The sequence below is a fragment of the Sciurus carolinensis genome, chromosome 3 (assembly GCF_902686445.1).
Source record: "Sciurus carolinensis chromosome 3, mSciCar1.2, whole genome shotgun sequence".
Taxonomy (NCBI): Eukaryota; Metazoa; Chordata; class Mammalia; order Rodentia; family Sciuridae; genus Sciurus; species Sciurus carolinensis.
Window position 1 is genome coordinate 20,467,727 of NC_062215.1, and position 15,646 is coordinate 20,483,372.

Sequence of the window (15,646 nt, forward strand, 5' to 3'; positions counted from 1 at the left end):
TTTCAGGGGGATTTGCAACCAGTGGGGAGCCGCCCTGGCCACATGGTGGCTCTGGGCTATTTTAGGAGGCAAAAGATGGGGGAGGGGGAGGGGTGGACTTGTTCAAGCCCTGATTGAATCTTGCCCTTTCGGTGGGAGCAGAAAGGACCCAGGATGCATGGGGAGGGATAGGCTGGCCCAGGCTTGGGGCTGCTCCCACCCCTTTGGAGCCCAGAATTAACGCAGTATATCCTGACCCCAAGTCTGGACTATCAGCAGATTGGAGAAGCTGCTGGCGGGGCAGAGACTGTGGTTCCGTTCTTTGCCTGAGCCTCCATTACTTGGAGGGCTTCAGCTGGGGCCCTTGGTGGTGTCGCGAACAGTCATTGGAACCATCTCATATCTTTGCAGTAGAAGGTATATTTCTCAAGCCCCCAGGGGAAGCCCCTGGGTCAGGGAAAAGGTTTTCCAGCTCCCATTCTGCATGGGCCTCTTCCAAGTTGGGTGATGGTGGTTACATAAGTCTCTCTGCCTCTTTCGGTCTCAGTGTCCCTGCCTCTAAAACGGGGACCAGTAACACCTGATTGTTGACGCTCATGTTATTTGGTCACCTATGATGTTGGGCATTCCACGGGGATGATCTCATGTCAGTCACCCTTTACAATGTATGAAATGTTTCACAGATAAGGAAACTGAAGTTCAGAGAGGGGAAGTAACCTGCCCAAACTCACACAGCCCGAGTAAGTCGCCTGATGCATTTCCTCTCACACCCATAGTTGAGCCACTTGGTTCCTCAAATGTGGATTGGTTCCCCTCTGTGTGCCGGGCACTGACCTAGAGCTGGGGATTCATGCACAGACAGAGAGAGGGAGAGGAGATAAGGGGTTGAGACCAGGCATTGATGAGAACTGGACTGGTCACACTGGAGACTCGGTGGTCATTCTCTGACCAGAGGAGGGCAGTAACTGGGGAGTGGGGGGCCGGAATCCTTTATTGAGCCACTGGTAGGTGGGCAAGGGAGGGCCAGCACCACACGGCACCATTACTAGGTAGAGGTTTTCTTCCCCCTTGCCCCACCTTTATGGGAAGAAAGTTACCAAGCATATCGCGATAAGGCCTTTGGAGGCACCATGGCAGAGGAGAGAGCTGCAACTCTGAAACCAATCAGATGGGGTTCAGATCCCAGCTCTGCCTCTCGCTTGCTGTGTGTCCTGGGGCAGGTAAATTAACCTCTCAGAGCTTCCCTGTCTGCATCTTCAAACTGTGGAGAGTCATGGTGACCTTTCAGTGTTATCAGGAGGATAAGATGAGTTGATGAAGGTGTGGGAAAGGTCAGGGTCACAAACAACACTGTTTTGTGTGTGTGGGGGGGGGGTTGATGTTTAGAGCTGTGCTATCCTAGGTATCTAGGTGAAGCCATGTCTTTGTGGGTGGCCCTAAGCTGGCACCTGTGGTCATGCAGAGTGATTTCAACAGGCTGGGCAGAACAGAGAGCCAGCTGCATACACATAAGGTCTGGTGGGGATGTAGCTCAGTATCCTTCCTCTGACATAGCCTCCTCCTTTGGGAAGCATTCTAGGAAGTGGCTCCCTCTCCTGTGTACAGGGGTAGGGGTAGAGCAGTTGCCTATCATGTGGGAGGCCCTGGGTTCCATCCCAGCACTGGAGAAAAAGAAGAATAAGGAGGAGGAGGAGGAGGAGGAGGAGGAGGAGGAGGAGAAAAAGAAATAAGGGGAGAGAAGAAGATGGAGGAATGAAGGAGGGAAGGAAGGAAAGAAAGAAGAAGAAAGAAACACGTGTATGGTGGTACACACCTGTAATCCCAGTGACTCTGACTTGGGAGGCTGAGGCAGGAGGATCTCAAGTTCAAGGCCAGCCTCAGCAACTTAGTGAGACCCTAAGCAACTTAGGGAGACCCTGTCTCAAAAACAGCTGGGGATGTGACTCAGTGGTTAAGCACCACTGGTTTCCATCCCCAGTACCAAAACAAAAACAAAAACAAAAACCCTGGGGGACTGGATTGTGGGAGTAATTCTAAAAATAGGCCTGAAGTTTCTCGGATCCTCAGCTCTATGTAGAACTAATTTAAGTCTGCAGAAAAAGTTAAGGGGTGGTAGCATTAATAGAGAACAAGGTAGAGGAGGAGGAGGCACCCATCTGTTCTCAGGAGGACACGGAAAGCCTGAATAAGTTCAGAGGGGTGTAACTTGGAGTAATGAAGCACCTGGAAACCATCCATCCCACAAAGTTGTATTAGGTTGTTGAGTTTGGGTCAGGTACTGGGCAGAAGGAAATAAAGTCCCTGACCAACCTGATTGGGGAAGGGGCTCAGAGTAGTGGGGCAGCTGGTGCAGGGTTTGGGGGAGACAGTCTGCCATGTGATAAGTAAATAAATGGCCCCTAACCCATTCAAGATGCCCTGGGAGCATATGGGTAGCCACATCTTTGAGGGCCTCCTGGAGGAAGGGTCCATGTCACTTTAGCTGGGAGAGGAGGACTCTCAGGATGAAGCCAGCAGCCATGTCAAGCTGACTGAGGGTGGAGTGCACATTTCCTGTCACCAGGGAGCAGATCTAAGATCTGTTCGTGGGCATTACTGGAAGACAGATTCCACCCCATGAGGGAACCAGCTTATAATGCAAGGAGCCATCTCTGGTGAGGTAGTGATTTCCTTGTCATGGGCATGTTCAAGCAGAGATCAGAGGCTCAGGGCTGCTACAGAAGGGACAGGGTGACCTCTAAGATCCCTTCCAAGTCCGAGCAACTGCAGTTCTCCATTGACAGACACAGGGTGTGGACAGTGGCCGAAAGCAGCGTGAATCAAGTTTGAGGATGAGGGAGCTGTGGGGTGGCTGGTACACAGAGTACATACCATGGTGTCATGACCACCCTGGATTTCCTTTTTTTGAAAAAAGTTCTGGCAACTGCTTTACTGAGATATAGTTCACGCACCATACAGTTCACCCACTTGAAGAGTTCAGTCTTTAAAGTGGACATGAATTCATTCATTCATTCATTCAACAATGGTCTATCGAGCATCTGCTAGGTATGCATCAAGCTTGGCGCAGGTGTTTTGGATACCCGGGAAAGAAAGGCCCTGTCCTTGCAGGTGAGACAGGTAAGTGTCCACATGAGAGAATTGGGAGCTGGACTCAGAGGGAGATAAACAGGGTGCTGAGGTGAAGCATAAGGGAGCAGGGAAAGGGGTCTGGGGAGATAACACTTGAGCTGAGGCCTGAGTGACCAGGAGGCAGCTCTGTGAAGGTCAAGGGAGTGTTCCAGGCCGAGGGAACAGCCAGGGCAAAGGCCCTGAGGCAGGCTGAGTGGGTACAGAGAACCAGGAAGAAGTGCAGGGAGTGGGTGGCAGTCAGTGCCCTTCCCCAGTGGTCCAGGCTTCAAGGACACTTCCCCCTGGGACTTCCTCTCTGGTTGCTTGACCACCCAGGCCTGCCCCAAGAACAAGGATGGTTGAGCGACCCCCACCCATCTCTGGATGTAAGAGCTGTTCCAGACTCCTCTCTCTTTTACTCTCTTTTAATCATTTCCCTAATACAGAAAGGTGGCAGGATTCTTAGGTCATGCCCCCTGCCCTGCCCCCTGCCCTCCCTGGTTGGCTTCATGTCCCTGTGTGCAAGTCCCACCCAGGGCACTGATTCTGTGGGGGAGTCAAAAATGACCCCCAGCCACCCACACTGCAAAGCTTTCCTGCTGTCCCCTGACCTCTGGGGCCTGTTCATAGGAGCAGACTGCAGTCTCCCATTTGGTGTCACTTAACCTTGTGATTTTGGACCAGGTTTTCCTTTCCTGGTCTGTAAAATTCAGGCCATACCGTTTTGGGCAAATTGGTTATGAGCATTGAGTGGATGGCTCCTGCCACCTTTTAGGTGTCTCCTTCTTCCTTTTCCTCCCCAAGCCTTTCCTTCCCCAAAGAGGGATCAGGCCTTGGTGAGCCAGAGGGAGGGAGGGAGGATACTCACCCACGGGCCTCCACCTGCCAAGCCCCACCGGGAGCCCCTCTCCCGCCGGCAGCTCGCCTGGCCCGGGCTGGGACGGCGCAGCTCCTGGCACCTGCTCTGCGCCGGGCCGCCCGGGGGCTGCCCCGGGACCAGCGGCCCGGGACTGGCCAGCCGCGCACCTCCGGATGTCCCGGGTGGCCGCGGGCGGCTGGGTGCAGCCCGGCTCGCGTCGGGAGCGCCGCTCAGGTAGGCGCCCGCGCCGGACTCGGAACCGCGCTCCTGGCTCTGCATCCCCGACCGACGCGCTGCGGGGCCTGAGCCGGCGGGAGGGGACCCGCCGCGCGGTCAGCTTGCAGGTGGTTAGGTAGAGTGGGGGCAGCGGCGAGGCCCCTAGCCCGCCTTGCGTGGCGGGAGGTGGGGGGACAAAAACAGCAACTTACCCAAAACTGAGGCCGGAAGAGGACAGCAAAGCGTGATGACTTCAGGAGGGACTTCAGCTCCCACTCTGCCCCTGGTCCCCAGCCTTCAGGATCGTTGTCTGGAGACAGGGACTTCACCAAATAACCCCTTTTCTTTTCCCAAGGAGTTTTGAGAATCCAAAAGTCAGTGGACTCTTATCAGCCCCTGGGATGGAGCAGAATGGAAGGGTGGGGGAGGGGAAAAGTGCAGGGAACACACCTGCCACCTCCCCTCCACCTGCTCCATCCCAGGCACTGGAGGCCTTTTAGGTGTCTCCTTCCTCCTTTTCTTCCCCAAGCCTTTCCTTCCCCAAAGAGGGATCAGGCCTTGGTGAGCCAGAGGCCTCCCTCCCTTCCCCCCACACCCCTGAGCTGAATACCTCATCTTCAGCCAAGGGGCAGAGGGGTCCGTCCTGGTCCCAGGAGTCTGCACTGCCCACATCACAGCTCTGAAACTGTCCCAGGACCGCCCAACCCTCCTCCCAGCTACCAGGACTTCCGACTGGTGGTGTTATCATGGGCAGGGAATGGGGTTTGGGGACACTACTCTTCTTGGTCCTATAGGGAGGTGGTCTGGAAGAGCAGGCAGAGTATGAGGCAGCGCTGTGCCAGGGTCCTGGCCCCTGGTGTGCCTAGGAGAGGGCCCAGGGCTTCTGCACGTGAGAGTTAACACGGCAAAAAGCTGGGTCTCCTAGGCTTTGCCTGCAGCAGAGGGAAGAAAAGGGGATACTGAGGCTGATCCTCCTTCCCTCCTCCCACACCACCTGAGAGGCAGATGCTCTGGTTTGCCACTGAGGGCTCTGGAAGGAGAGACACAGGGGAGATAGCAAGAAGGACTTCCTGAGGATGGGTCTTCTTTGGGGGGAGTCTCACTGGCCGGGAGAGGCAGCCCTATCTTTGGGGATGTCAGGAGGAAATGAGGCCCTTTGGAGTACCCAAACAACAGGGGGTGAGGACAGCAGAGCAGGGAGGGGAAGTGGTGGGGGACAGTGACCTCATCGTGCTCCCTCACCTCCTAGGCCCTCTCTCTCCCTTCCTGGGAGCTGGTGCATAGACTTCCAGCCCCTTTTAGCCAGTTCACTCCTATGTCCTCTCACCTAGGAATCCCAAGGGAGGTGACAGGTTTCCTCTGTTATTACTTCAGATAGGAAGACAGACATGGCTGCCTTGATTTTGTCCCATGGAACCCTGCACCTGGTCCTTGCCACCTGGTCCAGTCCCACTCCTGTTCTGGCAAAGCAGGACTGTGTGGGCTGGGGGCTGGTAAGGTTGGCTCTGTTCAGGCCACCCCGCTCCCCTAGGCGGGAATCAATCTGTGACTCCTCTGGGGGTCTCAGTGTGTGACTCTAGATGACCCAAGTTTCCTGGGCCCAGGATAGTCAAGTTGGGTGTCATTTGGTGTCATGTACCAAAAAAGTCGTTTTCCTTTCCTTTCCCTGGGAAGGTGTCAGCCCTGGGAGAAGGCAGCTTGGAGGTGGAGGGTAGAGAGGTCCAGATGCTCAGTGGCGTCTCCTTTGGGGCACGGAGGGGCTCACACTCTGCTAGGATAGGAAAAAACGAAGCGTCTCCTCTTCCAGAGCTTGTCTCTGCAGCGGGGTCGGTGAGGAGGGGCTAGATCCTCATACCCCTGCCGGTGACCACATGAGTGACTTGGATAGGGCCACCAGCGTCCTCACCCCTTCCCTGCATCAGAGCAGAGAGACCTGATCCTATTCACTTGCCTCTGTCCTCAGACACCGAGCCTCAGCTGCCTCCTTTGGAGAGCCTCGCAGGGTGTCCTGAGGCTGAGCAGGGGTGGTGTTTCTGCGTTGCCCTGAAGGAGAGGGGCACTCGCCACCCAGCAGGGCTCTTCCCAGCCTGGGTCTTCCTGTGGCCCAGGCAGGCTCCTGAGGCTTGGCCTCCAGCCCTTCCACCTGAGAGGCAGCTGCCGTGTTGCCACCACAACTCTGCCGGCAAAGGACCCAAGAGATTAGCCCAGCCCAACCCTCTCTCTTTAAAGACGGGGAAACCAAAGCCTAGATGGGCAGGAACTGGCCCAAGGTTGGCCAGCCAGCCAGGCTCCCTTCTCAGAGGCAGGGCCTGGAACCTGGCTGGAGAAGACAGGAGGGTGGCTACTGGCAGACATGGGGGAAAATGCCAGAGTGTAATTGGGCTCATTAAGGGTTTGATGAGAGAGTCCTTCATGCTCTGCCAAATTCTGGGGACAGGCCTAGAACCTTCCTCTCCAGTAACTCCTTAGGGAGAAAGTCTTTCCCGAGGACCCGCTCCCTGGTTTGCTGTGGAGACAACCTACGTTCCACGCTTGAAGGCCTCCACAGTCCCTTCCCATCCCACCCTCTTTGGATGGGCAGGTAGGGGCTGAGGACCCCACTGAAATCCAAACCCTGAAGTACATTAGCCACCCACTCAGAAGTGGTGGAGTTGAGACCCTGGAGCCCTTCCTGAGTGGTCTCTCCACCAGCTGCCCCCAGGTCCACACAGAGGAGACAGGCAGACAGAGGCTGTCCCCCTCTTGTGTGAGCCAGACTTCCAGTGGGTGGCTCCCTGCACAGCCTCAGCCTGTCTCTCAGGGAAGGTGGAAAACAGGGAGATTGATCCCCCTTCCTGTGTAAATTCCAGACAGAGAAGCAGATGGGTCCACGCATGCTCTTTTTCTCTACTCTCACTTTGTCCTTCCTTCCTGCCTCTTTGGCTTTGACCCTACGTCTTCCCTCCCAGGATGTGGCACCTGGGCCAGATGGGAGCTGCACAGCCCTGACCCTCCCAGGATCTTTGTTCTGAGTCCACAACTCCCCCCTGACCCAGCAATGGTTCCACTCAGGACCTGGCGGGCTCTGGGGAGGGTGGGGTAGTGCAGTGGTTAGGGGCTCTGAGTCAGACAAGTGTAGGTCGAGGTCCAGCTCAAGACCTCACAGCCTGCACTCTGACCTGTGGAGTGGAGTGACAGGTTGATAATGGTGCCCGTCTCACAGGGTTGTTGTGGAGTTTAAAAGAGGCCCTATGTAGGGGCTGGAGGTGTCGTCAGTGGTAGATTGCTTGCCTAACATGTGCAAGGCCTTGGGTTCAATCCCCGGTGCCACAAAAAATTAATTACTATTAAAATCAAAGAGGGTCTGTGTGTGAGGCGGCTGGTACCCAGCAAGCACTCAGTAAGTGCAACTGTTACTACGAAGAAAGGGTAGCCTAGGCAGCTGAGGGGTGGAGAGGCAGAGAAGCTTCTAGAATCAGCCGTTGCACCGTCTTTCCATTTCCCCTTGAAGCGACTCCGCTGCCCTGTTCTGGGACTCGATTTACTCATCTGTTAAAAGGAGCGTGGACTAGCCCTTCCTGTCCAAGTGGAGGTCACGCTAGGGTGAGTCATGCTGGTGCTGAGTAGGGCTGGGAGGGGTGCTGACTACCCGTGCTCAGGGCAGCCATTACACAGGCCCATCTGCCCCAAGAATTCCCACCGTCCATGTTTTCTGAGCGGGAGTCCTGGATCCCAGAAGCAGTGTAGCTCCTGAGGGGACAGCTGCGAAGGCTAGGTCATGCAGGACAGGCCACAGCAGGCCCAGCAGCCTGACTGGTGGCAGGGGAGACACAATTAGCCCGGAATCCAGGCAGCCCTGGGAGCCCAGCGGCCGTATATCATGGAGGTTTAATCAGCGGTGTGGCAGATATTTGTCTGCCCTCTTGGGCCATGTCCCCAGCCTGCCTATCATAAATTGTACTGAGATTTCAAAATATCCCTCTCCTCTTGCTGGCAGGCAGGCAACTCTCCCTGGCACCTCCAGGAAAGCCTCATTTCTCTGAGGCCTCCAGGCCCCTGACACCTGGGCCACTCCCCTGCAGTCCCCAGCATTTGCACCTGCGCCCTCCTTCCTGCAGAGAGGGTGAAGACTCGGGAGGAGGCAGGAGGCCTGCCATCTAGAGGTGAAAGGGTGCCAAGTACAGAAGGGGGTCCTTGCACACAGTGATGGGAATGACCTGCAACCTGTCTCTTGGGTGGAAAGACCTGTGACCTGGACCACTGGTGTGGCTGTGGCAGGCAGCCTAGTTGCCCCTTGAGTGTGGAGAAATGGGGTGGCCTTGGTCGGGGGGCACTAGGTCTCCGCTTCTCATCTTCCCTGTAGATGCTCTCTGCGCCACCTGGAAGCTATTCCTGGTACTGCAGCCCGACCACACTGCCCTGCACCAGGAATCACCAGGCACCGATGACCACACAGACTTGCAGGGTCTATTAGTTTGCTTGAGCTGCCATAACAAAATACAGCAGACCGGGGAGTGCTCAGCAGAAGGCCATTCACACTTCTGGATGCCAGAAGGCCAAGGTCAAGGTGTGTGGACAAGTTTGGTTCCTTCCTTTTCTTTTGGGACCAGGGATTGAACCCAGAGGGGCTTAACCACTGAGCCACATCCGCAGTCCTTTTTAAAAATATTTTTATTTAAAGACAAGGTCTCACTGAGTTGCTTAGGGCCTCACTAATTTTCTGAGGCTGATCTTGAACTCACGATCCTCCTACCTCAGCCTCCTGAACCGCTGGGATTACAGGGGTACTCCACCATGCCCGTCAAGGTTGGTTCCTTCTAAGGAACCATACCTCCCCTTCAGCTTCTGGTGGATGGCTGGCAATCTTTGGTGTCTTTGGCTTGTAGATGCATCATTGGATCTCTACCTTCATCTTCCCATCTCCCTGTTTTCATGTGTATATAACACCACTCACATATACTGGATTTGGGGTTCACCCTATACCAAGACAATTGCCTCTTAACTAATGGCATCTGCAATGGCCCTATGTCCAAACAAGACCACATTCTGAAGTGCTGGGGTGAGGATGGCAACGCGTTGAATTGAGGGTGGGGGCACAATTCAATCTAGAACACATGTGAATCTCAGACATTCAGCCACAGTCGTAATCCATAGTATGGACACAATGACACCCACGCTGTGACAAAGCTACACTGTAACATGTACACAGAGTGAGTCATACAGATTCATTTTAATCAACTCTAGGGAACAGAGATATTTAGTGACTCAAGTACAATTATGACAGACACACAGGGTGATGGACAAGGTAACCTCATCACAGTCTACAAGACACAGATACACTGTGCATTGTTAGTTACTGCTGACTATTTATTTATTTGTTTATTTATTTATTTATTTTGGTGCCAGGGATTGAACTCAGGGGCACTTAACCACTGTGCCACATCCCCAGCCCTTTTTATATTTTATTTAGAGACAGGGTCTCACTAAGTGACTGAGGCTGTCCTTGAACTTGGAATCCTCCTGCCTCAGCCTTCTGAGCCACTGGAATTACAGGCATGTGCCACTGTGCCTGGCTTAGTAGCTGACTTTTGCAGGACGCTGAGAAGCATTTTTATATAGATCGACTCATCTAATCCCCACAATGTGTGTATGACTTAGGGATTGTTACTTGTCACCCCATTTTCCAGATGTGCAAAGAGAAGAAATGAGCTCAATTTACACAGCCAGTAAGTGCCTGAGAGTCAAGCCCAGATGTGGATCAGCATAGAAATTCTACCACTGCGCCCTCTTCTCCATTCATGTGCAGTCCCCCCACACATAATGATGGATATATGTTACATGGGTCACTCCCCTCAAAAACTCCCAAGTGGCTTACTGAGAGCTGGGGAACAGGGGTATCCAGGAACTGCTACTGGGGTTTTGGCCATGGTCTTGAGAAATAATTTTCCTTGTTCAGATGTGGGCTCCACCACTGGGTGTGTGGTCTCACAAGAGCATTACGGCATCATTTGACTGGTCTGCTGTGCAGAGTTTGCATGGGCCTGGAGACACAGGAAATGTCATTAGGGAGAAGCATTCATTTGCTTTGGCTACCATAACAAAGTACCACAGACTCAGTGGCTTAAACATCAGAAATTTATTTCCCCACAGTTCTGGAAGGTAAAGGTCTGAGATCAAGGTGTGCTCAGGACCGGCTTTTTTCAAAGGCCTCCCCTTGGTTTGCAGATGGCCTCCTTCTCCCTTCACATAATATTCACTGTATCCAGATTTCCTCCCGTAAGGACACTAGTCCTAGGGCCCAACCATAGGACATGATTTTAACTTCGTTTCCTCTTTAAAGACCCCATCTTAGCTGGATGGGGTGACACATGCCTATAACATAGCCATTTGGGAGGCCAAGGCAGGAGGATCACAAGTTCAAGGTCAAGCTCAGCAACTTAGCGAGACCCTGCCTCAGAATAAAAAAAAAATTAAAGGAATGGAGATGTAACTCACTGAAATCAATCCCCAGGACCACCAAAAAAAAAAAAAAAAAAAAAAAACCTCTGCAGATACAGTCACATTCTGAGGTACTGGAGGTTCAACAGAAGAGTATTTTTGTGGTGGGGGACATGATTCCACCCATAACAAGAGCAAGAGAGATGAGCTCAATCATGCTTCATGCCTGAGCCTCAGGGTTGCCCCAATCTGAGGGAGAGACAGACAGGATCTGCCCTCAGGAAGGCCCTCATCTGAAGCAGAGGCAGGAAGTGCACACACAAATTCAGGAAGTGAAAAATACCATGTTTCAGTCTGAGAACAGGAGTTGGGCAGCCCCTGAACAGAAATGGTTAGAAGTGAGTTGGAAAGAAGAGATTGTCTGGGAGGGGGGGTCTGGAGGGGTGATCTGAGGGTCCAGGTTGGCCGTGCGTGCGCTGTGTTCAGTAGACCCAGTCAGTAAAGCCCAGCTCTTGCCTCAGCCTGGGTGGCCAGGACAGCAGGGGGCATCTGGATCCATGTGGGGCAGGGGTTGGGATGGCTTCACACACTGTCACCATTTGTGAATGTCACCCTGCTGGGCGCAGGGCACAGGAAGGTTGGGTTTCTGGCCAGAGGCTGCTGTGTCGCCAGTAAGCGCCACATGCCTGTCTGTCACAGAATTGTCAGCGCCTGCCGCAGGGCTGAGAGCAGGACTCTGGGTTCCCAAAATATGACTCCGTTGGCCTTGCCGCTGTCTCCCCAGCGCCCCCCTTGTCTCCAAGACCCAAGTCTCCCTCTCTGAGATTTCCTTTGTGCCCGTGAGTCATTGGGGTGCCTCAGCCTCCCCATGCGTAAGCCATGTCTGACACCCTCCCCCCAATTCCTGTGTTCTAAGCTTCTCTGCTTGAAATAGACCCCATTATACTGGCTTTTGCCATCCTTGGGGTTGAGGGTCTCTGAAAACGGGAGTTCCCCTGGTTGAGACTCGGGCATCCCCAGGTTGAGACTGTGTTCCCTCTGTAAGTTCACAAACATTCAGTCTTTTTTTTTTGGGGGAGGGTGCTGGGAATCAAACCCAGGGCCTTGTGCTTACAAGGCAAGCACTCTACCAACTGAGCTATCTCCCCAGCCAACATTCAGTCTTTATTGATTTGTCTCCCTCTCTCTCTGCTCAGGTATGAAGCGGCCATTGAGCCCATCTCCCCTGGATGAGAAGGAACCCCCAACATCTGGATCTACTGAGTGTCCCCCTAGACCCCCAGAACCACCAAAGCCCAAGCGGGAGAGAAAACGGCCATCCTATACGCTCTGCGATGTCTGTAACATCCAACTGAACTCTGCAGCTCAGGCCCAGGTGCACTGTGGGGGGCGGGCCCACCAGAGGCGGCTCCGGCAGCTCAGCTTGGGGAAGACACCCTCAGGGCCAGGTCAGTGTCACGGGGCACTGTCCCCACAAACTTGCTCTGGGTTCCCCAGAGGAGGATCTGTCTGAACCCGGCTGAGGGATTCTGGGTCTGTGGTCTCCCTCCGTGGGGTCTTTTGGGTCTGCAGTGCTCTCAATGGGGTCTTAGGGTCTAAGGCTCCCCCAATGCTATTGAGTTCTGTTCTGATCTAGACAACCCTTCTACAGGATCTCTCAAGATGTGAGGATCTTTAGGCCTCCTTTTGAAGTCTTTTTGGTCCTAGGGACTCTCCCTGTGGGGTCTGAATCTTGAAGCGGCATTTCTCCAGTCTGGAGCCTATGGAGTATTCCAGGCTCCTGCTCTGGTCTCTGAAGATCAGGAGCAGCAAGGTGCACAGCTCTCCAGTTGAAAGGCAGGGGAGACCTCTCTTCCCTTGGCTGCTGGACTCCTGGCCAGGATTTCTGCCTCTCCCTGGCTGGGGTGACTCTGCAGAGGTTTGGCTGCCTGCACTGGAGGGGCAACTGGCTCAAGGCAGCTTTCTGGGGGAAATGGGTGAGTGCATCCATGAGGGTGATGCTGGCTGACAGGCACATGGGCCACAGGGGAAGTAAGAACGTGGGCTGCTGACTGGCAGGGGACACAGATTCACGTGTGCAGAGGTGGGAAATGTCCTCAGCCCTGTTCCGGGGTGGCTGGGGTAAACCCACCTTGCAGCCCAGCTTGATAGCTTTGCCAGAGGCTGCACTGGTCTCAGACACTTTGAGAGCTGCCGGTTGTTTAAACGATATAGTGTCCCCCTTCCACGCAGACAGTATTAGGGCTGGAGACCTATAAGACCTAGCTTCACTGCAAGACCGAGTCTGACCTTTGGTTGAGCCAGATGTCCAAGGGAGGTTCTTCTTGGGAGCAGCAGGAACAGCCTCTGGAAGGAATGGGGTGCTGAACCTGGGAACATGGGTGAGGGGAACTCCGGGCAGAGGTCACAGTGTAAGCAAAATCCAGAAATGTTCTGGTGGTAGGGACCAGTTCCTGCATCCAATCATTTGGGGGCTGGACACCAAGGGTGCCACTGAGCAAGAGTATATCTGACGAATGGGTGTTTCTGGAATGTGTGCATGTGTGTGGTATGTATTCAGAATCACTCATTCGTTCATCAAATGTTTATTGACAGCCTACAAGGTGCAAGTTGCTGTTTGGGGGAGTCATGTTTTTAAAGGTATCCTAGGTGCTTGTCAGGAAAGAACTATCTAAATTACTCCACTTGCAGATAAAAACAGACTTCAGGGAGGTGGGTATAGGGTACAAGATGTCAGAGGAGGGAGAGACAGACTGATGTGAGAAGTCAAGGGGAGCTTTGGAGACAGGACACTGAGTTGCATCACTGGATAGGGAAAGGGCCTCCCAGGCAGGGCCACAGCTAGAGCACTGCAGGAGGGTGAACGGCCGTGGCTTCACAGGACAGTAAGCCCCCCGGCAGGGGATGGGGTGAGCCAGTGTCCCCCTGTGAGGCCTTCCTACCAGGTGAGACTTTAGCCTTTGTTCCAAAGGTGATGGGCATTTGAAGCAGGATAATTTAATGTTTTTAGGTGTCCCCAAGTGAGGGAGAAGGGTAAAATTTAGGGGTACATGAGGAAAAAACAGGGTAGTATATAGAAACACATTCTGGAGTTTTTTTGTTTTTTTTTTTTTAGGTTCTTTTTGGTACTGGGAATTAAGCCCAGGGCCACTTAACCACTGAGCCACATACCCAGACCTTTTTATTTTTGATTTTGAGACAGGGTCTTGCTAAGTTGCTTAGGGCCTTGCTGAATTGCTGAGGCTGGCCTCGAACTTGCTACCCTCCTGCCTCAGCCTCCTGAGTCACTGAGATCGCATGTGTGCACCACCCCACCCAACTCTGGAGATTTCAGTGTAGCAGAACATGGAGACTTGGTGACCTATGGGATGTGGGGTCAAGACAGAGGGAGGTGTCATGGATGATTTTAGCTATGGCAATACTGCAGATGGCAGCTCAAATATCAGAAAGGGGGTGTTGAGAGGGGAGCAGGACCGGGGTGGGGCAGAGTTGGATCAAATTGGTTTGGGGGTCACCAGGAGACATAATGCCTGAAAGTCCAGTGCAGACCATTAAATCAGGCCTGGCAATTTAACATCTGGGCGTCTGCCCACCCATCACCTCTCCTCTAGCCCTGGCCTGGCCATGTTCAGGGTGCCAGGGTCCCTGCCTCAGGAGTCCTGGGAGCCTGCCTCTGGGGACTCATAGTCTGGGGATGGGCATACATGGAACCAGACCTTTCCACTATTCATGCTGAGAGGAATGAGCAGCGTCATGGGATCATGGGAGAGTAAGAGTTATGGCTAGGGCCAAGGAAAAGAGACCTCAGATTTCTGAGAACTCTGGAATTCTGGGATTCCAGCAGGATAACCTGGCCTGGTTAACAGTGAACCTGCACTGGGCCCTGACCCCTCCAACGATCACATCCTCCACTGATCTCCCCTGTCTCCTGGGCTGTCCATGAGCTGGACTAGCAGAGGCAGAGGATCTCAGGTGTCTGATTATAAATCAGCAAGAAGATGCCAGCCGCTCCCCGAGGTAGGGTGGGGTGAGGTGTGCAGCCCTCCTGAACACCAGTTCTGGCTTGGTCCATGATGGGGACTGGATTAGTGTGCCCCTCTCGACAAAGAGCTCTTAGGGTGAGGCCAGCTGGAGCTCCCTGGGGAAAATGGAGAGACCCCCACCTATGTCAGGGAGGCTCAGGTTACCTGGAGAGAGCCCTTGGCTCTTCATTCCTAGCCACTGCATGACGTGAGGTCTCAGACCTGTGGAAGCAGGCGGGGTACCTGTTCCCTGGGAACTGTCACTTTGATTAGGGGCCCATGGGGCTGGAGGCTTCCATAGCGACATGTAGTCACAGGCAGTGAGGCGGGGACCCTTCCTCTCCTGCTCATGTCCCTGAGGCCATCTGAGGGAGGGAGATAAGGAGGTGGGGGTGGCTCTCCCCTCTCTGAGCTTCTTGCCAGTCCTGGGTGAGAGGCCTCCTCATCCTGGACTCCTCACCCCCAGGCCTGAGTGAGCCTGGGATCCTCTGGAGGGGGCGTAGGGTGGGGAAACAGCAGGTACCCCATACCCCCATCTCCCCTCCTCCAGCGACTTCCCCAACTTCCCCTGCCCACTCTGCTCCCCACAGGTGGCCCTTTCATTCTTCAGGAACATGCCTAGACAGGTATGGGCATCAGAAACCCTCCTGGCACTAAGGATGATCCCAAAGACCCTCCTGACCATGACACAACCCCCCCCCCCAAAAAAAAAACAAAAAAACAAAAAAACACAACTTTAAGTGGTTTTGCAACATCTGCAAAGAGAGAAAAGTGTGATGGCCCAAGCCTCCTGGCTCTAACCCCCAGGGTAGACCTTGGGCCAGCACCATGCCACATGCAGCGGGACATTCCTCCCCACCAGGCCATCCTAGGGGCAGAGGATGACATTCAGTCCTCACTCTACAAATTGGAATATTGGGACTCAGAGAGGTAAAGTAACATACCCAGGGTCACACAGCTGATTTGGCATCCCAGGTGTCTGACTATAAATTCTATCTCACCCCCAACTATGCCCCTTCCCAGCCCCATTGAGGACAGCTGCTTG

The 15,646-nt window shown here is 53.9% G+C and overlaps 1 protein-coding gene across 4 annotated transcripts in view; it reads left to right on the forward strand.

Annotated features, from left to right (window-relative positions):
* The window catches only part of Znf385c (zinc finger protein 385C), a 51,328-nt gene that overhangs the window by 11,573 nt on the left and 24,109 nt on the right, over positions 1-15,646 (forward strand). Inside the window, exons 2-3 of one of the 4 annotated variants that reach the window (XM_047544771.1) lie at positions 8,505-8,708; positions 11,776-12,027. In XM_047544771.1, coding sequence (XP_047400727.1) covers positions 8,687-8,708; positions 11,776-12,027 — 274 coding nt within the window. In that variant the 5' untranslated portion in view covers positions 8,505-8,686. Of the gene's footprint in view, positions 1-4,073; positions 4,181-8,504; positions 8,709-11,775; positions 12,028-12,541; positions 12,556-15,646 lie in introns of those variants that run through there. The other 3 variants (XM_047544770.1, XM_047544772.1, XM_047544773.1) reach the window with 3 other exon arrangements.